This window comes from Bubalus kerabau, chromosome 10 (assembly GCF_029407905.1).
Source record: "Bubalus kerabau isolate K-KA32 ecotype Philippines breed swamp buffalo chromosome 10, PCC_UOA_SB_1v2, whole genome shotgun sequence".
Taxonomy (NCBI): Eukaryota; Metazoa; Chordata; class Mammalia; order Artiodactyla; family Bovidae; genus Bubalus; species Bubalus kerabau.
Genome location: NC_073633.1, coordinates 72,189,087 through 72,211,703, shown reverse-complemented (window position 1 = coordinate 72,211,703; position 22,617 = coordinate 72,189,087). Strand labels below are relative to the sequence as shown.

Sequence of the window (22,617 nt, the reverse complement as noted above, 5' to 3'; positions counted from 1 at the left end):
GAAAGAGGCATGGATTAGTCATAGCAGGTAGAAATGATTAGGTTCAGTTGACCACTAACTGAAAGCTAGGATGGGATGCAGTACGCCTCCCTGGTTTTGCTGATGTCCACATGTCAGTAGATGTGTCCTGGTCTAAACCTCTGCATCATAAGCCCCGTCTAGCAGAGGTGCATCTATATGCAACAGGCAGAGCTCAGGGAGAGAGGGTGCGGCTGAGTGTTCAGGGAAAACTGCAGGACCTAAGTGATATGGAGGAGCCCTGAGCTCACTGCAGGGTCTTCTTGACCTCCTCGTGGGTGGTGCCAGAATTGCATCTTGCTATCAGGGACTTGGGAGGAGAAATGTTTCTTTAATTCATATTTTTAATGAGATGACTGTAGGTCCACACAAGAAACAGCACCCTGTTTCTGGGTTTGCCCCTAAGGTAACATTTTTCTGTTTTCTTTTTTCTTTTTTTTTAAGGTAACATTTTTCAAAATTATATTACCACCAAGATACTGATGTTGATGTAATCTACCCATCTTACAGATTTCCCCAGTTTTACTTGTACTTTGTGTGTGTGTGTATTAAGTTCTATATAATTTTTTGAGAGATTTTAAAGAAGGGAAGCAGATGGCCCTGTGAGCATCTGTACTTTCAGATGATCGATCCTAGAGGTCCCCAGGTGTGCACTAATCAGCTCTCCCACCTTCTGTGCATATCAGTTCTTAGCCTCTTGAGTGCTGGCTCTGCAGTGGTAACTAGTAGTGGGAGAACAGTGAGTGTGTGTATGTGTGCACACACGTGTGTGGGTGAGGTAAGGGTGTAGAGGCCACTCCCTCATCTGTAGAAGTACAGTGCACAATCTTGCTGGGCCTCACTCATCCACTCATTAATGCCAGCCTTTCATGGTTGTCAAGGTAAGGATCTGGAAACAAGGAAATCTCAACTAACCCAGCCTCAAGTTGCATTTTCATGGAGTTCTATCCCTGTACCTCACCCTCCAAGGGTGATGGTTGGTATTCAACTGCAGGGAAACAACCAATCGGTTAAGTGCAGACTCAACATTCACAGTGGTGCAAGTCACACACTGCACAACTCAAAGGGGCACCATTCACATGCAGTCATCATTGGTTTTATAATTATTATGGTGAACTTCAAACAAAAGATGGAACAGTGTCTTGAGAAAGTGGAGCCTTTTTCCGATTTGCACAATGTCTCCATATCCCCCACTGTAAGTGGGGTTTTAAGTCCTAAGAAGAAATGAGGAGAGAAGGTGAGAAGGAATGACAAGGTGATCAGGTGATGCATGAACCGCAGAACATCAGAGGGTGGACCAGGTGTTCCTCCTAATGGTTTGATTCACTATGGACTGCATTCTGCTGGATGGAGCCTCGTTTTTGAGGCCGTGGACATTCCTGCCCATATGACCCCTCTGCGGGAGGAGGAGAATGGCCAGGTCTGGCACTGAGTCCTCCTGAATACCTGGGGCTACCAGTCGGAAGAAAGCCATATAGCGCCAGGTGAAAGCCTTAAAGACTGACATATCAAGATGGCAGAGGCAACCCCCTCCCACCCCGGGCTTCCTCATAGCTTCTATCGGAGGAGCATGGAAGGGAAAAGAAGAGATGGGTAGAGAAGGCCAAAGAAAAGTAGTTTAGACCCACACTGAGAGGGCAGCAGTTATTGGAGGAGACAGGGAGCAGAGACGTCATCATGAAAGGATGGGCCCAACAGCCTTAGAATAGCCATCCTGGGATGTGGTGTCCCAGAAACTTGGATACCTCTCTGCTCTTTCCATGAGATGCACGCAGAGGAGCATATTTTACTACTCTGCTTTCCTCTCCCTAGTCATCTGTCCTCCTGTAAGATGACTTCATTCACTGGCAGAAATTCTGTCCCCAGCAAGGTCATCTCCCCTGGCGCCTGGCAGGGGTCGGTCGGCAGGAAGGTGCTGTCAGAGGGGAGGCACGCTGCCGCTGCAGCTAACCAGGCCATCCTGAACCTAATTTGCACCCACTGCTCAGGAAACTGCTTATAGGGCTCCCCCCAGAAAGGATTATTGAGGGAAAAACACAGCAATAAAAAGGCTTAGGAGATTAAACATTAGCAAAAACAAAACAAAAATCAGTTCACAGAGGTTCCCTGTAAAAATAAAAGAACAGGCTAAAAAATTAAGTCTTTTCAATGAAAACCTCCTTTTAAGAAGGAGTATTTGGCATTCTTGCTACATACATAATGATGACAATGTTAGTACTTAGCAGATTGATAAGAGCTTCTCAGGTGCCAATTATTTGAGCTCTATCAAGCCCTGGGGGAGTGGCCAGTTCTTGCTGACTCCCACAGGCAACGTAGGACTGAGCAGAGTCCCCCCAGCGCCAGCCCCAGTCAGGTGTCAGGTGGGAGGGCACCTGGGTGCCTGCAACGGGGCTGAGTCTGGCCTGAAGTCTCAGGTCTGGAGGACTTCCCTTTAGGACAAAATTGAGATATAATTTTCTTACCACACATTTCACCCTTTGCAAGCATACAGTTCAGTGGTTTTGAGCAAGAGCTGTGCGACCATCACCACCATCTAATTCCAGAATATTTTTGTCACCCCCCTAAAGAAATCTGGTACCTGTTAGCGGCCATTCTCCATTCCCACCTCCCTCCAAACCCTGGCAGCCACTGATCTACTTTCGGTCTCTGTAGGTTTGCCTACTCTGAACACTTTGCATAAAACGAATCATACACTGTGTGGCCTTTGTGTCTGGCTTTTTCACTGATTAGCATAACGCTGTGCAGGTTCAGCCATGGAACAGCACTTCATGCGTCAAGGCTGAATGACAGTCCTGTGTGTGGCTACGGTGAATCTTGTCCATCCATGTTCATCTGTGGATGGACCTCTGGGTTGTGTCCCATCACGCCTCAGGGGCTGTCAGAATGTTGGCCAGTCTCCCTGGTTACCTGGAGAACAGGAGCTGGTGGCACCTCCCCCAGAGGTACCAGGAGTGAACCAGTGAGGCGGCAGAGCTTCTAGGATCTGAACTGAATGGCCAAGGGAGAGTGTGGTACTTGCCAATGGGGTTCCCTGGAACCCCCGGAGGGAGGGGTCACAGAGGGAGCCGTGTACCCCACCATCCATCTGGTCAGAAGCCCTGGGAGGCCTTCAGCTGGCTCCCTTCTGGTTCTGAGCAGAGGCTCTCTCTGGGCTTCAGAGAGTCTTGCACAGGTGAGATCAGGAGGGTGCAGTCCCGGTCTGTACTCTGCTCCACACAGAGCATTTATCTGCCTCATATTTGGTCTCAGGATAAGACTGTGTTTGCAGAGACTAAAAGTCTAAACACCCCTGGTCAGGAGGACAAAGTTCTCTGGAGCAGTGGCCGATGACAGCCTTTCTCTGCACCGCCGCCGGCTGGCACACGGCATGGCTCTACGTGTGCCCATCTCGGGGGTGGGTGAGCAGTCCAGCCTGGAGAGGGCTGTCGGGAAGGGTCACAGGAGGCCTCTCTGGATTGCCGTGACTCACAGCCTCCCCGGAGGTTGGCAGGAAGGGGCGGACATCTCTCCTCTGCCTGCCAAACAGCCCCGGGGCTGGCAGCAAGTCCAGCCAGAGAAAGGCACCCGTTTAGCACCAGGAGGGCACTGAAGGCCTCCCAGGGCTGCTGTGATGAAGCAGGCTGCAGGCCAAGCTCACGGTGGGATGGCCCAGCCGCCTCTGGGAGCTCCTCTGGGGCTGCAGCCCCGCATAGCACGGACGCATCCAACTAGACTGTCCCTGTCAGACCGAGAAGGACGCCTCGGGGCCCCGGGCGTCGTGGAAGCCATTTGGAACAGGGAGGTATAAAAACAGGCAGGGATTTTGGTTTCAGAAATTCTATTTTTAGAGCACGTTGGGATATGCTTGGACCAGACTGGGGGATCTAGTGCCGAGAAGGAAAGAATCCAATGCTGTGGGGGGATGTTTCCACTAAAAGCCACGTCTTGTGTTCCTGACTCCTCCAGTGCCCGCATTTGGCTGGGACAACCACGGGGCTGGGACTCCAGTGTGCCCTGGGGGGGTGGGGCCTCTGGGGAAAGAGGAACAGCGTGCTCTCCGGGGCCCTGAGTCACCCCCAGAGGAGGAGCAGGAGCAGGGTGCTGGGGCTCGCTGCGTGTGGCGTCATGTGCTGTGGATGGTGTGGCTTGACAAGGGTCCAACAGCCCCCCATGGCCTCTCTCCCCCTGTCCCCTGCCTCCCCCACCCTGTACCCTCCTGCCCAGTGGTTCTCCCAGGTGTGCCATGCCATGCCAGGAGGATGCACTCACCTCCCAGGGCATGCTCGGTCATACTGAGGCACAAGGACTCCAGCCTGTTGTTGATGTCAGGTTCAGTCACCGGAAGCTGGAATTCTGCAGGGGACGAAGGGTTACACTGGTGACGGGCTCTGACAAGGAGAAAGTGTGCCAGTGCCGCTGGCTCCACCTTCAGGGTGAGGGTTTGGTGAGACTCCCTGCAAGGACTTGGGGGGACCGCCAGGGCTGCCTCCCTGCATGGACTTGGGGGGATTGCCAAGATTGCCATGGAGAGTGTGTTGCACTTGGGTTCAACTGACCTCTCAGTCTGTTAGACACCCTGAGTCCACTGCGGCTGGATGAAAACCGGTGGCTAAATATAGCTGTCAGAGTCACAGTCTGCCAGCCTCTGCTCAGACCCCTCCAGCAGCTTCTCACTGGGGTAAAAGCCAAGCCCTTCCTACAGCCTGCAAGGCCCTGCAGACCTGGCCCTTGTCACCTCCCTGCCCTCGTAAGCATCCCCTTCCTTCACTCCCTCCTCCCAGACCCTCTTCTACCCCAGGGCCTTTGCACTGCTATTTCCTCTGCTCAGAATGCTGGTTCCTAGAAGATCCCATAGCTCACTCTCTGTCTGTTGTCACGTCTCTGGCTCTACTGTCTCCTTGGAAAGGACTTTCTGTTCATTGCAGTGAACAGAATTTTTCCACCCCATCCTTTTGCTCCATTTTTTCTTTGTCACCGTCACCGTCACCGACACCTGACATATTATGTGTGTATTTGTGGCCTCCTCCCAGCTGAGTGTTTGCTTCACTGGAGCGGGACCTGGCTCAGCTCCCTGTGCCCAGAACTGGGCCTGGTGCATTTCTGCTTCATTATGAAGCACAGGAAAGGAAAACCATAGCCTGGTGGGAACCTCTTCTGAGTCCAACACTCTGTTCTCAAGTAGGCCTCCCAGAGGCTAAGTGACATATCAAGGCTAGCCGGCTGACACTGGCTGGGACAGGAACCCACAGGGGTCTGACTCCAGAGCCAGTGTTCTCCCACACACCACACATCTGCCAGTGCCTGTCAATGCTCTTGGTCTCCAAGCACTTTGAAGCAAGCGTTTCCGCTGCCCAGGACAATATTGTGCATCCTAGCCACAGAGCCAGCTCTATCGTCTGGACCCTCTTCACCCCTCCAGGCTCTGGGCCCTCCTGCTCCGAGGGAGGGGCAGCCCGGGTACCTCCTCTGTCCTGCTGGGGCTCATCACCAGCACTGCCCCCATCGTCCCCACCTTGCGGAGGTCTTGAACATCCTTGACTAGTTTGGAAGCACCTTGCAGACACTTCCACCATTGTCATTATTATGCTCACAGATTTCTCTGACTCTCCCACGATACCCAGCCATGGCCTTCTGCACACCTCATACATGTCTATTGAGTGATGAAAAAGATGGAGCAAGAAATAGAAGGAAACTGACAGCTATTGTGAAACTCAGACAAAATTGTGAAATTCCATGGGGAAGGGCAGAAAAACCCCCGCCGTGGGATGTGTTCTGAGTACCTGGGAAGCGTCAGCACTGCTGCCGCCTTCCCGTGTGACCCTGAGAAGTTCTTCCCTTCCTTTGGGCCTAGGCTCTTCTGCCTGTAAAGTGGGGAAAGAATCCTGAGGCCCCGACTGCAGGCCTCTTCCTGGCTTCTAAGAGTCTCCACTAGGCGGCGCTTGGGGCCAGAGCGGGAGAAGGAATGAAAAATGAGGTTGGTGGTTTGGTGGGAGAGGAAGTTGAAACCAATGGCTAAACCAAAGTATTTGTTTTCCTGGATGAGCTATACATTTAGGTCTCCTCTGCGATCTATGTTCCCCATTACCAGCTAATTCAGAGGCAGATGTTGTTTCTGTTATTTAAAATTCTCAACGAGAAGGTTGGCAAAATGGATCACTATGAGGAACACTGGAGCGCAGATAGAGTTCTTTCTGACACGAGTTCCAGCATCCATGGGTTTGAAAGACAACTCTGCCAATTCATGAGCAGACAGAGGACGGCTGGGCTTCCAGGGAAGCTGGGAGCCATGGAGAACGGGTCTCCCTGGCCCCACCCACCCCTGCTCTCAGAGTAGGGTTGGGGCAATTAGACAATCCAGGGAAGAGTATTTTAGTATTTTCATCCATTCATGTGAAAATCATATGCATGCAAAAATTAGCAGCCTTCAGGGTGTGAAATCTATAAAATAGAAACACAATTATATATATAGCCAGTTAGCAAATAGATTAAAAAAAAAAACCCTTAGCAATTATAGCCATCCATATGCTCATTGTAAAATTTAGTTTACTCTCTAGCACTCCCCTTTAAACAAACACTGTGGAGAGATTTGGATAAATAAAGATGCTCGACATTTGGAGAGAAGTGTTTCAGCTGCAGGATTTCTTGCCAACACGCAGCAAAATGCCATTTTCCAAGCCTTGGATTGCGTGTTCCAAAAACAAGGGGCTGAGAAATGTGGGGCTCTCTGCTCCAGAATCTCCAAACCTTCGTGGCTGCTCTTTTAGGTTGAAAGTTGGCATGCTTGCTTTTAATCCTCCAGATCTTCCCTCGGGGACATGGGCAGAGTCATGACCCACACCAATCTTGAAGTGGCTCTGAAAAATTCTAAGTCTTGGGAGAAGCCTGTATGTTCGCACAACAGAGTTTCCTAAGTGTGACTTTTTAATTGTGTACTTGATAAAAACAGATCCGAGGCATCTCCCCGCATATATGAGACAGAGGGAGACCAGCCAGATGAAAAGCAGCTTCTACTCAGGCTGGAAGCCCTCAGCCATGATTGGCTCAGTGGGCAGCACTCTCAAAGCCCTGGCTAAGTATCTGGGCAACTCCTGCTCACAGATCCACATGAACTACAGGCCAACTCTTGTCCTGGTTCCTGCTCACCCTAGGGGCTCATCATGTTTATCCCGGCCTCCACAGCAGTAAGGTACCAGACAGATGTAGTTTTGAGTCTTCAGGAGGACAAACAGACTCGGAGCCCTCTGTGTCATTGCCCTAGCAGGCCTGCTTCCTTAGCTCAGATGGCATCTCTGAGAATGAGGGATTCTTCCCCTCTCCAACAGACCATTCCAGGACGTGTATTTGTGTACACATTAGGGTGTGTATTTGAGGACCCCCAGTTCTAGGATGCCCAGAGTCGAGGCTGAAGGGGGACTTTTAACTTTGCCTTTTTAGAAGTCCTACAAAAACATGGACGGCTGCTCAGGCCCAGGGTCAAGAGGACTCTGGAAGCAGCGCCCAACCTGAGCAAGGCACCGCTGCAGGTCCCCCGGGGACCTCCCCATGGCTCCTCCTCGACAGAAGCAGCCTTGGCAGCTGAGGTTCACGACTGTGGCACCCGACATGCCCTTCTGCTGCGCTCTCTGAGTCCCTGAGGCTGAGGTAAAGAGGCCAGTGTCTTCAGGACTTTAAGAAACAGGTCGGGGCACTCTTGGAGAAACCTTGAGAATCTCACTTTGCCAACTACAGCTGGAGCCACTCTGCCGAGTAACCAGGAGGGCTGCGAGTCTGGTTAAGCGAGGAGCGGCACTGCTGGAAGTCGAGAAGTCAAGAAAGTCAGTTTGTCGAGGAAGGGGCAGAGAATGCAGAAGTGGGAGCTGGCTGACTGTGATGAAAGGAGCAAGGAAGATGAAGGCAAGGTGGGAACCAAGAAGAAAGGGGGAGAGAGATGCTGAAAGGAAAAGAGAACCCCACGCCTGCTCGGGTGGTGGAGAAACACGGGTACCAGCCGCATCCCGAGTCTGCTGTGGAGAATGCAGCGCTTCTCTGGGGGCTTCACTCAGAGACCTGTGGAACTAAGCACAGGGGAAATCCTCCAGGACCCATGCTTTCATGAAAACTGACGAGGAGAACATGGTGCCAGATGTTATTGCATCATCTCACCCTGATTGGCCTTTCTGAATGTGGCTGTCAGACGTGGGGGCACGGACCCCGCTGGGGTCTGGGCGGTGACAGTGATGCACTTGGCAGCCTCCCCGCCCATCATCTGCCCGCCCTGAGCAGGGCTGACCGGAAGGGGAGGAGCCAGCGTGGATCACGTACTTCAAGCAGGTCCCTGTTCGGGCCGCTGTCTCTGCGGGGCAGCGCCTTCTGTCCTCTGTGGAGCTAGTATACCGATGAATCTCTGTCTTTCCTGGGTCTCACTAAAGGCAGTTCTCTGGAAGGAACCTGGAGCTCATTCACACTAACAAGGAAAGGGATAATGACAGCTCTGTGCACTGTGCTCCCAGGTGTTCTAATGGCAGGATTTCAGTCGTGAGCTGCTGCACAAGGGAGGCTTGTGATGGAGAGCAGGTAACCTCACATCGCGCAATGCCACCATGTAAGGCACTGCCTCACATCTGGGCGGTCTAGTGCCAAAGGTAGTCTGCACGTGGCTTTGTGCAGGGTGAAGGACGAGGTGCTCGGTGAGGCCGCTCAGTCTACCCTTCTGGTGCTTCTCCTCAGCTTCTGGCCCCCCTGCCCCATCCTGTCAGGCTCTCCAGGCGGTGAAGAGCCTCCATAGCCTCCTAGCGTCACACCCAGGTTCCTCGGAGATACTTTCTGATCCCAAGAGGGGTGGAGCCCTGGTCAGCAGGATCTGCTCCCAAGATATGATGTCATTTCTGTGAGCAGTTTCCAAACTATTTTTCCAGTTGGGAAAACACCCTGCCTCTGGGAAGAACATGACCCCTCTTGGCCAGGCACCACGTTGGTTGTGAGCTCGTCACCCTTCTAGTGATGGTATCAGCCCTCCCTCTGAGGGGGACCAGCTTCATCTTTCTTACTCATCCCAGAGGCCAGCAAGGGGCCATGATTATTGATGGCTCTCCTGGCCTGTCCTGGGAAATATTTCAAATCTGTCTGGAGCAGAGTGAAGTGAAGAATCACCTCTACTCTGGCCTCCAAGGGGTCCACAGATTCCGTAGATCCAGGAAAGAAGGAAGCGTCCTGAAGATTTAAGCAAGGTGACTCATGAGTTGACATACAATATTGAGGCTGGTTCTAGACCCCAGCCTTTTTTTATTCTTTGGAGACATTCCATCATCTTGATGGGAATAAGTTCACAGAATCAAAACTTCCTTGGAATGCACTGTAGTCTTTAAGATTTGCCCAGATGGTTCAAAATGAGTGCTGTGAAGACATCCAATGGCCAGGATGAAATTAGTATGTTGGAAGGCAGCACAGTTTTCTCAGTAATTTTGGGCTGGTCACACATCTCTGGTCCATTATGCATTCATTATTAGTACTGCTTGTGTACAGATGGAAGCTTTCTGCCTTCCTGATATGATGCCTGTGGTCTAGTCCCAGCCCCTGACCGCCAGGTCCTAGATGCAAAGGCTGAGGAGGAACATTCTGTGCCCACGGAGGAGGGAACTTTCTGCAGCCTCCTTTCCTTTCACGGCAGTGCCCTGCCTCACCCTTCGCTGTCATGTCTCAGGAAGAGCCACCTCACATGGGCCAAGGGTGCTGGGCAGGACTTAGGAGTGGCTCCTGCTGCTGCTGCTGTTGCTGTGCTCAGTTGAATCCATGAACTGTAGCTCACCAGGCTCCTCTGTCCATGGGATTTTCCAGGCAAGAATACTGGGGCGGGGTTGCCATTTCCTGCTTCAAGGGATCTTCCTGACCCAGGAATTGAAGCCGTGTCTCCTGCGTCTCTTGCACTGGCAGGCAGGTTCTTTATTGCTGCACCACTTTTATTTACAATCAGGAAATATGCAGCAGCCCTGTCCTCATGTCATGGTTACTAGAAATGCTGTGGTTCATCAGGGCCTTGCTGGAAGTGGGTTTGTCATGCTTTGGGGAGAGGCTGATAAAAACAACAACAACAATAACCCAAGGGTTCCAGAGCTCTGAGTCCAGCAGCATGTAAACACCATTATTGAGAGACGTGCAGGGAACTACCAGGAAAACTGAAATCAGTTGTTAAGTGCTGCCTCTTGGAGATGGGACTATGGGCTGGGAAGGGAGGTAAGGGGGACAGTCACTTTCTCTTAGAAGCTGTTCGGTAGCGTTTGCTTCTTTAATTAAGGGAACAAGAGGCTTCATGGGAAGAGGGTGGAAACAATCTTAGGGTCATAGCTGACCTGAGCATAAGCCAACTGTTCAGCATTGCTGTGTAACAGAGAGGGGAAGCAAAGTGCAAATGAAAGATTCGTATCAACAGACCCAAATGGTTCTTCTCCCGGAGATGGGCCATCTCTTCCCAGTGGGCTTGGTCTGCCCAATTAAGATGAGGGACAAACAGGATGATGGAGGACTTGGAAGAGAGCCACAAAGAGGGAAAAAGAGGTAGGAAAGAATGGAAAAGGCTACAAATGTGTTAGGATTAGAGGAGAGTGGTTGGCTATGCCAGGGTAGCTGGGCTGCAGTCCTGGGGGTGAGGCCAGGGTGAGCTATTCATTCAAGGTGAAAGATCTTGTGCCTAAGATGTCTTCAGATTTTGTGACCTGGGTGGGCATGGAAGCTTCTTGGAGGTGAACTTCAGGAAGCACAGGGTGAAGAGATGGAAAGAGGAGAGTGGAGTTGCAAGTAGAGGGAGCTAAGAGAGCCAAACTGCAAGGATACCAAGTCCCACAACGAGTTCTGCAGTGGCTTGGTGGTGGGCTCAGGCTGAATGAAGTAGCAGTGTGTAGCCCAAGGGAGCTGGAAAGGCTGCAGCTGATGGTGGGACCAGAGTCTCCAAAGTCTCACTTTGTCTCCAAAGTCTCTTTTACTGGGAGTAAATTATACATAACTCTACATGAAAGCAGAGGCTGGGACTAAATGACCTGGGATCAGGCCTTCACAGCCCCCAAATTCTATCAAGTATTTTCTTCCTGGGCAGAAAAATATCAAGTATCAAAAGGAAGAAAAGGAGCTTTAAAACAAAGGTGTGCAAATAGGTAGAGTTCTAGAAGTCAAGAAGCAACTTTAAATCAGCATCTGGAGCATGCTGACGTCCTTCTCTTTCCTGACATTATCTTGAGCCTTGGTGGCTTCCTGCCATTGGCACCTCCCCACCCCTTGGTGGCCTCACCTCCTCCCCTCCAGCCTGCCCACTCTTCACTCCTCTATGCTCACCCCAGCCTGTCCCCCTGCTCAAAAGCTCTTATCAATTCCCCACCGAGAGCAGCTGGAATCCAAGCTTCTTGGCCTTGGGTTCAGGGTCCCACCATCAGCTGCAGCCTTTCCAGCTCCCTTGGGCTACACACTGCTACTTCATTCAGCCTGAGCCCACCACCAAGCCACTGCAGAACTCGTTGTGGGACTTGGTATCCTTGCAGTTTGGCTCTCTTAGCTCCCTCTACTTGCAACTCCATCCTCCTCTCTCCATCTCTTCACCCCCTGCTCCCTGAAGTTCACCTCCAAGAAGCTTTCATGCCCACTCAGGTCACAGTGACATTTCCCCTCAAACTCCTGTAAGACATTGTACACAGCACATCTACCAGAAAGGGTGAGGATCTTCTTCCAGGCGCTAATCATGCAATAATCGCTTGTGGGGCTTTGTATTACTCATGGAGTGTAAGAGGTCAACAATCTGCACAGAGAAAGGTGCAGGCAACTGAATGTAATTCTGGCAACTCTGTTTGAGGAGGCAGGGTCAAAGGTGAAATTGACAAGAGGCGCACCAGGCTGCTCTTTAACCAAGTAAAGGGAAGATGGATGGACCAGCAATCACGTGTGCAAAGCACTCCCAAACCAGGGGTGGGTCTCTCAGCAACACCATGGAGTTTTCTCTTTCTCTGTCTATCTACACATCCCCCTATGTACATACACACCAACCACACACACACACACACACACACTATACATGGAACCCCTCCCAACTTCCCCTGGAAGCCCTCCAGTGATGTCGCTGGGTTAATCAATCTAGAAATATGACTAGGATCCAAAATACCCCCGTGTCAGATCACAACCAACTCTGGGGCTCCGTGTGCTGGCTCCCAGCCAATAGGCCACTATTCATGCTGGCAAGGCATGGTTTAAAAAAGGAAAGGCTTCTATAAGCTCAAAAGAATGCAAGGTGGTAGTCGAGGCTAAGCACTTTCCGCTTGAGTTCACTGGGGCATCTATTTTGGTGACCTGGCCTCCCCGACAGGACAATGAGGGATGGAGGGCTTGGCCCTACCTGGCTGCTGGAACATCAGCATATTCTGTGGCGAAGTGTGCACAGGCAGTGAGCGGGTCCTTTGGACAGAGCTGTGGGTGCGGCTTGGCATGCTGTTGCTGCCCCCGGGGTTGGCGAACCAGAGGTTCTAGGGAAAAACACAGAAGCAGAACCTATTAGTCCAGACACCTGGGGGTGGGGATGAGAGCAGGGCCACCAGCCAGAATCCAGGAGGCAGATACCCTGGGAGAACTCTCTGCTAACTTCTGGGAAAGGGCTCCTAGGCCAGCGCGATCTGTCTGCTTATTTAGAGAGAGGGGCTTTAGATTCCATTCATTTTATTCAACACTACCCCTCAGCCCCAGGCTCTTCTCTAAGCCTCAGCTTAATCTGGACACCAATCTCCCTCGCTGGCTCTAAAACTCTCTTTATCCCTTCTGTTGTCTCTGCTTTTCCTATCACTTTTCTAGGAAATGGGGGGAGTTCTATAAATGTCTGCAACGAAGAGCACAAACTATTTCAGGGCTCTCATTTGATTTTCTCTTTGAGGTTCTTACAATTTACTACAAAGGGAGAAGGAGGAAAAAAGAACCTCTCAGCTGGCAACGAGCTGGCACAACTCAGCTTGTGTGTTTGTTATTACGCGGGTGTCCTAGCGGTGGTTTCCTCCTGGATCCATCTGGTGGCTTCCCACAATGGTCAAGACTGGGGTTTTCTCCTACCCTGGGCTGCTTCCCCGGGGGAGTGAATCCTGCCTGTCTTGCCAGGAACAGTTTCCTGTTTTTTAAAACCAAGCTGTCATCCTTTAGTTTCTCATGACAAACCCAGAACCTCAGACTCACTTGGCGTCCCTCTAATCCCAGCCCCCACCTGCAGAGGCCCACAACGCAGGGGCTACACGTGGGAGGCAGAGGGTGCAAGTGCGGGGGAGGGACTCCTGAGACGACGAGCCAGGGGACTGACGCTGGCTCTAAATCACACAGCGAGAACCTCTGGGCAGCGTGGTCTTGACTGACTGACAGCCTCTCTCAGGCTCCTTCCTTCCCTATAGGGTTTTCCACCACAGCTGGGACCATGTCAAAGGAGTTATCTGCCTCAGATACAAATGCTAAGAAAGCTCCTTAGATGCTCAGGCTCCTCTGGAAGCCAAATCTGGAAGGCATTGGGATCTGCTAGGGCAGGTGGAGGATCAAGGCAAAGAAGAAATAGGTCTCGCATTTCTTCCTAACGGCCCCTGTGTGCGGAGCCCCGAAGTTTACAGTGGTCTTGGAACAAATCCCCGTGATGCCAGGTGCCACCATGGCCTTGCTTTATCTCCCACAGAAACTGCAAACAAACCTCCGAAGCCCAGGGGCAACCGTCTTCAACCTAGTCCCTTTGGGCTTCTCCCTTCACCTTCGGGTCATTTGGGAGGATGTCCTGAGCCTCAGGCCCTGAGCCTGGCTGGCCCACCCTCCTCCCGGGGGTGGGGCAGACCTGTCTTCCTTGCTTCATGATGGTGGGGTTGGCTGCGGTATTGCGCTGGGTAGAGCTGACGAATCCGCTGGTGCCCAAGAGGCCAAGGCGGGCGGAAGGGACATTCCGGGAGGGGATCTGGTACTGGCGTGGATTCCGTCTGCCCATGCCACCACCCACTGAGCTGGTTGTCGGGAGGGAGTTGGATTGCCCAAAGCCACGGCTGTGAGAGTCAATAGAGAAGAAGAGAGGTCATCAGTCACCCCCGGCCCTTCCCAGCCCCCGGGATCCCTTCCTGGGGTCTGTTCACACTTTGACCATTATGAGGCCTACGGGGGTGGGGGGGATCAAGGCTTTATGATTAAAATTGTAGCTAAGAACTGAGAGCTAATATCAAGTGCCCTGGGACTTTCACATTGATTCTTCAATCCTCGTGACAACCCTAAGAAGTAGGCACTCCTTTCACAGTTGGAGAAGTAAAATACAGAGCTTAATAATGTCTCAAAGGTCACACAGCCATTAGGGGGCAGTGCTGGAATACGAGCCCAGAAAGTTAACCAGTGTGGGCTTCAGCCTTCTTTGCACTGTGTCACAGGCTCTGAGAACTCATGTGCCCATCCAGAAGCCACACGGCAAGAAAGTGGCAGCACCAAGATCCAGGCCCTTCCAGCACACCAACTGGTCTGTCTGCTGTCGGTCTGAGCAGCAGACTTGGGAGGAGTGGCCTCTGGGCCCCACTAGGACAGAAGCTCCCTGGGACAAGAGATGGCATCTGTCCTCATCAATCCCGCAGGTCCCAGGCCTGGATGGCACAGCTCCTGGCAGTAAAGGCAGGGTGAACAAGAGAATGGCTCAGTCTCTGCCCTCATGATCTCCAAATGGCAGAGCGGACCCCAAGTCTGGGGCTCTGACTCCCAGATTCATGGGAGGGATATGAGAACGAAGAGGATGATGGTTGCCAGCTCCCTGGACCTAGGACACTGACTGTTCCCTGCTCCTCGGGCCCTCCCTGTAGAAAGACCTGGAGGTTCCATGTTTCTCTAGGGTCCACGCAGAGAGGACGCTGGGGACCCGTGGCCTCATGCTCAGACACCGCGCTCCCATTGGTCCGGTGACCTCAGCGCCGAAGAACTCGTCCTCTCCGGCAGGCCTCAAGTTCTGGGAGGGTGCACAGCCGCCAGCAGGGCTTCAGGAACCAGCACATTCTTTCCAAGAAGAGTCAGCTTTAGTCATTCACTGATGTCTCAGTCGAAATGCTTTACCTCCAACAGCCACAAGATGGAACAGACTTGCTTTCGCAGCCACACAGGGGAGGTTCCTACCAAGCCTGTGAGGAGACTCCAGGAAGAGAGGGCTGACGTAGTTTAACCCTATGAGGCGGGAGGGGGGCACTGCAAATCTGTTATTTCCTGAGAAAGAGAGTGTTATGTGTGTGGTGGGGTGGAGCAACTAAATCATCAGCATGGCTCATCTCAGAAAGGGTTTCTTCCTCAGAATTCCTAAATTTCCTGGTGAGCGGGGAGGGGGAAGAGAATTCCACAGTGAGCTGATAAGCACTGACTTTTGGGCTGTGTTTTACCACTTCTAGGCTTTTCTGACCAGATTCCAGTCCAGGCTCATCCCTATGAGATGAGGAGGATACTCATGGGTTCTAAGTCTCTTTATCTCGTTCTTTCTCAGATTTCTCAGCTTCCTTCCTTCTTTTACTAAGGTTTAAAATGTTTGGTTTGAAAGAGGAAATTTGGGCCAGGAGGAGGAGAAATAATTTCATGCAATGGGAGAGACCTCCTTTGAAGAATGGACAGGTGGCAGGTGGGGACAAAGATCAAGTGGCTGTTTTCTTGTTTTTTTTTTGTTTGTTTTTTAACTACGAAAACCAGTCCTTTGGTTTTTGGAGTCAGAATTTTGGCCACCTGGTAGATGATTTAGTATTCTGCTAAGACTTTTCCTTATTTAGTGCAGATAGCTTTTTTGCTCATTTTCCTTTTTGGTTGGATTTTTAAAAAGTTATTTCATATGCAAAACAGAGCAGTCAGCAAGTGATGCTAAAATAATTTGTGCTTCCAGGAAGGCAAGACTATATTCTTAAGCAATATAATGTAGGCAGAAGCTTCTGTAATGGGACACTTAGTCACAGGAGAAAACGTGGACTCTTAAAGTTAGGACTCATGGAGCTGGTAGAGCTAACATTTTGAGGATACACTGGGTGGAGATGAGAATTTGGTTAGGGTGTCTTTCTAATGACAGTGGGTCTCACTGTGGGGTCCTAAGCTGATTACTATAAAGTCAGACTTTTTGAGGGTTGCCACTGCTGGTAACCAGAGTGAAAGCTTAAGTCACTTAAGATCACTAGGCTTAATGAAATAATCATTTTCTTTGGAGAGAACAAAGTGACAAAAGTTTTCATTTCTCATTCTCTTACTCTGCTCATCTGCATCTTTCTCTGCTTTCTTAAATCTAACCAACTGATTTCATTACCTTGAAGTGCATGACAAGACTGATAAAATAACATTGATAAGAACCAATTAATTTGGGACTTGTGATAGTTCAAGGAAGGGCTGGGCTGCAGTTACCTCTGTATTATGGGAAAAAACAGGTCTTTGAAGAAAATTAATAGCATAACAAGATCCCAGAGGTAATATTTATGAAAACAAATTATTTCCTAGAACTTTTGTTGTTGTTGAGTTGCTCAGTCATGTCTGACTCTTTGCAACCATGAACTGCAGCATGGGAGGCTTCCCTGTCCTTCACTAAATCCCAGAGCCTGCTCAAACTCATGTCCATTGAGTTATGCCATCTAACCATCTCATCCTCTGTTGACTCCTTCTCCTCCTGCCCTCAATCTTTCCCAGCATTAGGGTCTTTTTCAATGAGTCAGCTCTTCACATCAGCTGACCAAAGTATTGGAGCGTCAGCATCAGCAACAGTTCTTCCAGTGAATATTCAGGGTTGATTTCCTTGGTTTGAGCTCTTTGCTGTCCAAGGGACTCTCAAGAATCTTCTCTAGCACCACAATTCGAACTTTAGCAACTTCCAATTGACCATCCATAATCGATGACTGAATTCACTCTAATCAATATAAGGAGGTCTAATCTGGCAAATCTTGAGTTAACCCAATTCAGGCATCAGTTAATAACACTCTAGAGAAATCAAGGTTAACAGGCACTCAGATGTGGACCAAGGACAAAACAGGGCAGACAGACGAGCAGATGGCACTTTGGGGAGGAGGAGCAAAGAGCTTGAAAGCTCTATCTTTATCTTCAACTTCTGAATTCTTTCTTTCTCTTGGAAGTTGTCTCCCAAGGACCTGGTTTGCAAGAGGGGTGTGGATCTTCCTCTTTCTTAGGGGGTATTGCTGCCCTTACAAGAAGAGGGAGAGTCTAGGGCAGGGGTAGCCCCAGGGGAGAAGGCTAAGGAGCAGGCCTGGCCTTTCATTTGGGCCCCAGGAACCCTCAAGGTGCACTGGTGGTCCCGCCCACCCTCCAGGGAGGCTTGGGACCAAGGAGCTGGCTAGAGTGTTGTTTTATCTGGCTTTTCTGCACATCATCTGGAGACCAGGAAAGTGGCCCAGCACCCATAGTGCTTAAGAATACCGACTCTGGAGCTGGCATTGGCCTGTCTAGTCCAAATCCTGGATGCCTCCCAACTCCCCTGTAAATTGGGGTTAACAATAACCCCTTCTACCTTATATGATTGTTGCAAGGATTAAATGTAATAATATTCTTAAGTGCTTGGATACCTAACTTGGCACAGAGCAAATGCTAAATGTTTGTTTAATAAATAACTGTGTTATATATGCTGAAATATGATAACACTTCAATTTTTACATTAATTTTTAATGAAGACTTTTCTCAAATTCCAACTGGCCTTATCTCCCTGAAGTACTATGAAACAGTGATGTTTCAAGGCACACTTATGCAAATAAATGCCAAACATTTGAACAACACAGTCAACAACACACTCAACACTTCTACATATGCACTGAGAAATGAATTCAGAACTTTCTAGGTGCGAATGGAAAAATGATTATTTATATGCTCATGTTGAAAAGAGTAAAAAAGGATGTTGATTTTTCAGCACGTCGGCACCATCATTCTCTTGTCTCCCCAAGACGCCCTGTTATTGTTCAACGGTTCACTCCACCCCTCCCCATGATTCCTCTCCTAGATTGGCACTATAATTCACCTTTAATATGCAACTGGATTCTTCAATTTAAAACCAGATTAAAGTAATGGGTTGTAAAGTACAACGAGGCTTTTTTTAACTGCATCCAAGATGCTGAAGTACTATGAAAAATCAAGAATGGTACTGCTCTACTCTTAGATTGCAACTCAGACCAAAATAGACTAGCACTGGGCTCTTCACCCTGCCACCAACTATAATTAGCTTGTCTGCAGCAAGAAGGGAGAAAAAATTACACCACCACTTAAAGGTGCAGAGAGAACCACCTGTTTTTGTCCTTTCAGAGACCCCTGTTGTGGATAAACCAGCGAGTGTTTTGCTGGCACTCATTAAATCGTACCCACTCCCCACTCCATGCCCATCTGTACTAATAACATCATTTTGACCATGTAAATTGAATTGCCAAAGATCACATTCAGCTCTTCCTCTGGGAAGTCTTTCCCTCTACAGCCTTTTCCCCACCCCACCTGTTTAAAGAATGTGGTCTGAACTTGTCAGAGGACACTCTAAGAAATAAGGAATGATGCCCTGTGTAGTCTTGACCCTGGAACCCATGCAGACAGTTAGGACCTGGAACCACCATGCATTACAAAGACTGAAATCCCAACATACTTTCTTTGCTGTCGATATCCTGATATGTCTAGAAGGGTTTTCCGAGGGAAAGACCGAAAGAGCTTCTGCACCTGCTGTTTCCATGACAACAATCTTTTTTTCTGTGTCTCTGTAAATGCCTGCAAAAACAAACAGGACTTTTTAATGGGTGACGCAACCTGGCATTAGAGGGAGAAACATGCAATTAATAGGGGAAATATTGGAGTCCTAGGGTTGCCTTTTCTTCACCTTGTTTCCAACCTGGTCCAAATTTCATTTGAGCCTCCTGTACTGAAAATTCAAGTTATTTGACATTGGAGGTGCCTGGTAAGGTACATGCATTAAGTTTTTGGCAATCCTTGATTTTGGTTGCATTTCTGGCAGATCCCTACCCTCCTTCCTCTTTCCCCTGACTCCACTCTGGACTCTATTTATTAACCAAGAATGAATTGCAAAATTGATTGTTGACTACTCTGGCTTTTGCAGGCCCCCTGCATTTTCATAATCAATGGAAATGCTAAACCACTCCAAAAATCAATCTTTTTGATGGTCTGTGCTCACCCTGGAGTGGTCTTCAGGGCTTCAGAACACAGAGTATACACTGTACGTGTTAGGACTCTGCTGAGAAATCTCCAGTTATGAGCCCCATATGCTACACAACCCCAGTGCACCAATGATAACCTAAATTTTGTCTAAGGCTTAGGAAAATGGATAGATCTGATGTCTTCTCAAGTCTTTTCTGGTTTGGGGAGGTTTCGTCTACTGCCCCATACATAACACTCTCCCATCAATATCATGTGTCCTTCTGTGTACAGCTGTGTACTCAGCGCAGCCCAGGGAAGGACTTCACGGGGCTGTTAAGTCCTCAAGGCAGGGACTCTCAAATTCAGGATGTATTAGGATCCCCCCAAGGAGACTGTTAAAATCTAGATTTTGGACCAACTCCCACACACCAGAGCCTGGTTTCATAGATCTCGAGAGGAGTCTAGGGGGTTTGTGTATGCAGCAAGTGCCCGGGGAATTCTGCTGCAGGTAGGTCATGGCCATGTAATATTCTAGATTGGTGAGGATCACACACACGATATAGGAACTCCCTGTTACGTGTATAGAACTGTGGGCCATGTGCTGTCATAAGTCCACCAGATCTGACTAATGAGCAATAACAGTGATGGAGATACCATACCCAAGTAGTTTTGTCAATAAAGCATGAAATAAATACTTTTGAAGTAGCAGTAAATGATTACTCAAAGTAATAATAAACTACATGCCTGTTTCCCATAAAGGAAGCAGATTCCTTAAACAGAGAGAAAAGAATGACAGCTTAATGTTCTTCTACCGACATTTAATCTTTAAGGACCCGAACACAAGAGAGCTATGTGAACAAAAGCAAAAAGACGTTAATCATATTATGGAAAAAGTACTGACGACTTGCAAACCCCTTCCTCCCAGGTGACCGTGGCCAGATGCCATTGAGGACAGTCATCAAGGAGGGCTTCCCCACCAGACGTTCAGTGCCCCATTAGAGAAGAAGGTGCTGATATCCCTTAAGGTGCATGGTGAATGGTCTCAGGGCTAAAAGGTGAGGCTGTGGTTCTCCTCTATGGTCCCTCTCATTTGCTGATGATACTAGGTGAATGTCCAGCTATACATGAGTATCTCCAAAAACTGCAAAAGGCAAGCATTTCTGCTAGACTGATAAAGGGATGGGTAGATTCTGCTTTTGACTAGCTTAGTCAGCCAAGTGTTGAGCAACGACACAAGATGCCGGCACGCAGGTCAAGATGACCTGGGGAGCAGAGTCCAGCTCAGTGGTCAGTGGAAGGCTCTGGATGCAAATGGACAGGGCTCAAATCTCTGCACATCTTTATGCAGGTTCCTCCACCTGAGACTCAGCTACTTTAACTCAGGACAGTGATACCTTATCAAAGGGATGCTGTAAGGATTCAAATTAATTCACACACGGAGGGCACTTAGAATACTCACACCACACCTAGCTCTTCCTTGTGGCGCACGTGGCACTGCCCACAGACGCCCTCCCCAGGTTTCTCGGCTGCATGGACTAGCCCTTTGGTGGTGGCACATGAAGGTCTATCTCATTTGGTATTCAACCATCACTTTTAACACCAACAAAAGACTTCAAGGTCTCCAAACCACAATATTGAGCGGGTCTGGAGCCAGCCTGAGCTTCTAAGTGACAAAGGAGTAAAGGGGTCCCTTTACAGATGTGCATTCAAAGTGCTGCCAGGGACACTGGTTCATACGTGACATTTCCCACGGTGACAAAGAACACCCAAGAAGATGGAAATGTTTACGCCTCCTCAAAGAGGTCAGGTCATCCACTCAGCACCAGGATATCAGACTCATAGTAATTGGGACTGCAGATAGGAGTGGGCCCCTTAGCAGTGCTGAGTGTATGGCTGTTCTCAGTCCTGGAAGACACTGCTGGGAGGCTCGAAGTGGAGCTAGACTATGGCTGGCAAGGAGTGATTTCTGAAAGCTGGTTCCTGTGCGTACCTGCAAATAGCACTCCACTGTGGCAGCTCTGCTATCGGCTGGGAGGCCAATACCTCACCCCAGCCCGCTCCAGGCTGGCAGAGCTTCTTTGGGGCTGGAAGGGAAGAAAGATTCCACTCTCCCGAATGCCCACACACAGCCAGTCAGCCACTTCTGAGTCCTCTGCCCCTGTCAGGCCGTGACTCAGACGTCTGTGTGGAGGCAGATGAGTCCTACAGCTCCCGTGGCTGGATAACAAGGCTCATGAAGGGGACAAGGGCTCATCTTCAGGGAACCGTCGGTCTAAGACGGTGAGGAGCCAAGAAGCCTAGGCTTGTAATGCAGGAGATGAAGTGATGGACTTCAGAAATAAGATTCAGAACTTTCTTGGCCTTCCTTTTACTGTTCTAAGGAGTGGCTCCTTTGTCCTTGGGGAGGAAGGAAGGTGTCTTGGCTTGGTCAGCACCCTCCCTTCCAGCAGCTGAAGAACAGCTCGATCAGGCTGTGAAAGGAGCCCTGTCTCCCGGAGCCCAAGGGAGTCTTCAGCGAGAATGGAGGCTGGGCCTGGACAGGGCCTCCCGGGGTGGGGTGTGCTCTGTACACACAGAATACCCCCAGGCTGTGGAAAATTATTCAAACGCCTTTCCTCTTCCTCAAACTCAACTAATAAAAAGCCTCGGACATTTTCCCCTCCCAAAACAGTGCGCAGGCGCCTTCATTCTGACACGAATGCAGGCGAGCAGAGTGGGCATGAGTTCTTTCTGTCCCGTGATTCCCGTCAGCGAGGCCCCTCCGCGGCAGTCAGGAGACAGGAGCCCACACAGTGCCACGGAAAGGAGAGCCAGGGTGCAGAGGGAGCATGCACAATGGCAGGAAAGTGAGCAGCGCCAGACCACAACATGGGCAATGCGGACCAACGAGGACCCCTGCGCACCGCCCAGCAGAGGCAGCTGGATGACTCGTTATTTTGTCTCCTGTGCTCAGCAGACTGGAGATGAGGTGGAAGGTAACTTGTCCTTCACTTTCTCGCAGGCTCAATGCTGAGCATGGGTGTGGGAGCGGAAGCAGGGTTCCGGTCTGCTTTTTCAGAAGCTTAAACGCCTGGTGATTGGTAGCCCCCTAAGCCCACCCCAAGTGCCCTCCTCCCCTCCAGGTGCTGCTCCATCCACCTGGACCCCTCTCTGTTCTGCCTCCTCGCGGAACAAGTCTCTCCCACTAAGGCTCTGTTTGTCTTTCAGGTCTAGTTTGGAGGCAGTCCCTCTGGCCTCTAGATAGGTGCCCACCACACCTCCTGGGCTCCAGCCCCACACCGGTGGCCTTATGGTCACACTTGTGATGACCTGTTTTCCTTTTGTCTCACCCACTCTCCTCCTACTAGAAGCCCACCAGCCAGGGGCAAGACCTAGGTGCTTTATGAATACCTACAGAATGAATGAACTCTAAAATCCATCTCCTGTTCTGGCCTTCCGTCTTTCTATTGCTTTTTGCTGGCCCAGATGAGAGCTGTGTCAGGACTGGACACTAAAAAGGGTGAGTGGGAGTTCACAGTGCCATGAGAGGAAATCGCAAAA

The 22,617-nt window shown here is 50.1% G+C and overlaps 1 protein-coding gene across 4 annotated transcripts in view; it reads right to left on the bottom strand.

Moving 5' to 3' along the window:
* Positions 1–22,617, bottom strand: part of SAMD4A (sterile alpha motif domain containing 4A) — a 227,237-nt gene that overhangs the window by 5,325 nt on the left and 199,295 nt on the right. For all 4 annotated transcript variants that reach the window (XM_055538109.1, XM_055538111.1, XM_055538112.1 and 1 more), the window contains 4 exons: positions 18,575–18,693; positions 13,802–14,003; positions 12,347–12,473; positions 4,267–4,350 (listed from right to left, as the gene is read on the bottom strand). In XM_055538109.1, coding sequence (XP_055394084.1) covers positions 4,267–4,350; positions 12,347–12,473; positions 13,802–14,003; positions 18,575–18,693 — 532 coding nt within the window. The remainder of the gene's footprint in view (positions 1–4,266; positions 4,351–12,346; positions 12,474–13,801; positions 14,004–18,574; positions 18,694–22,617) is intronic.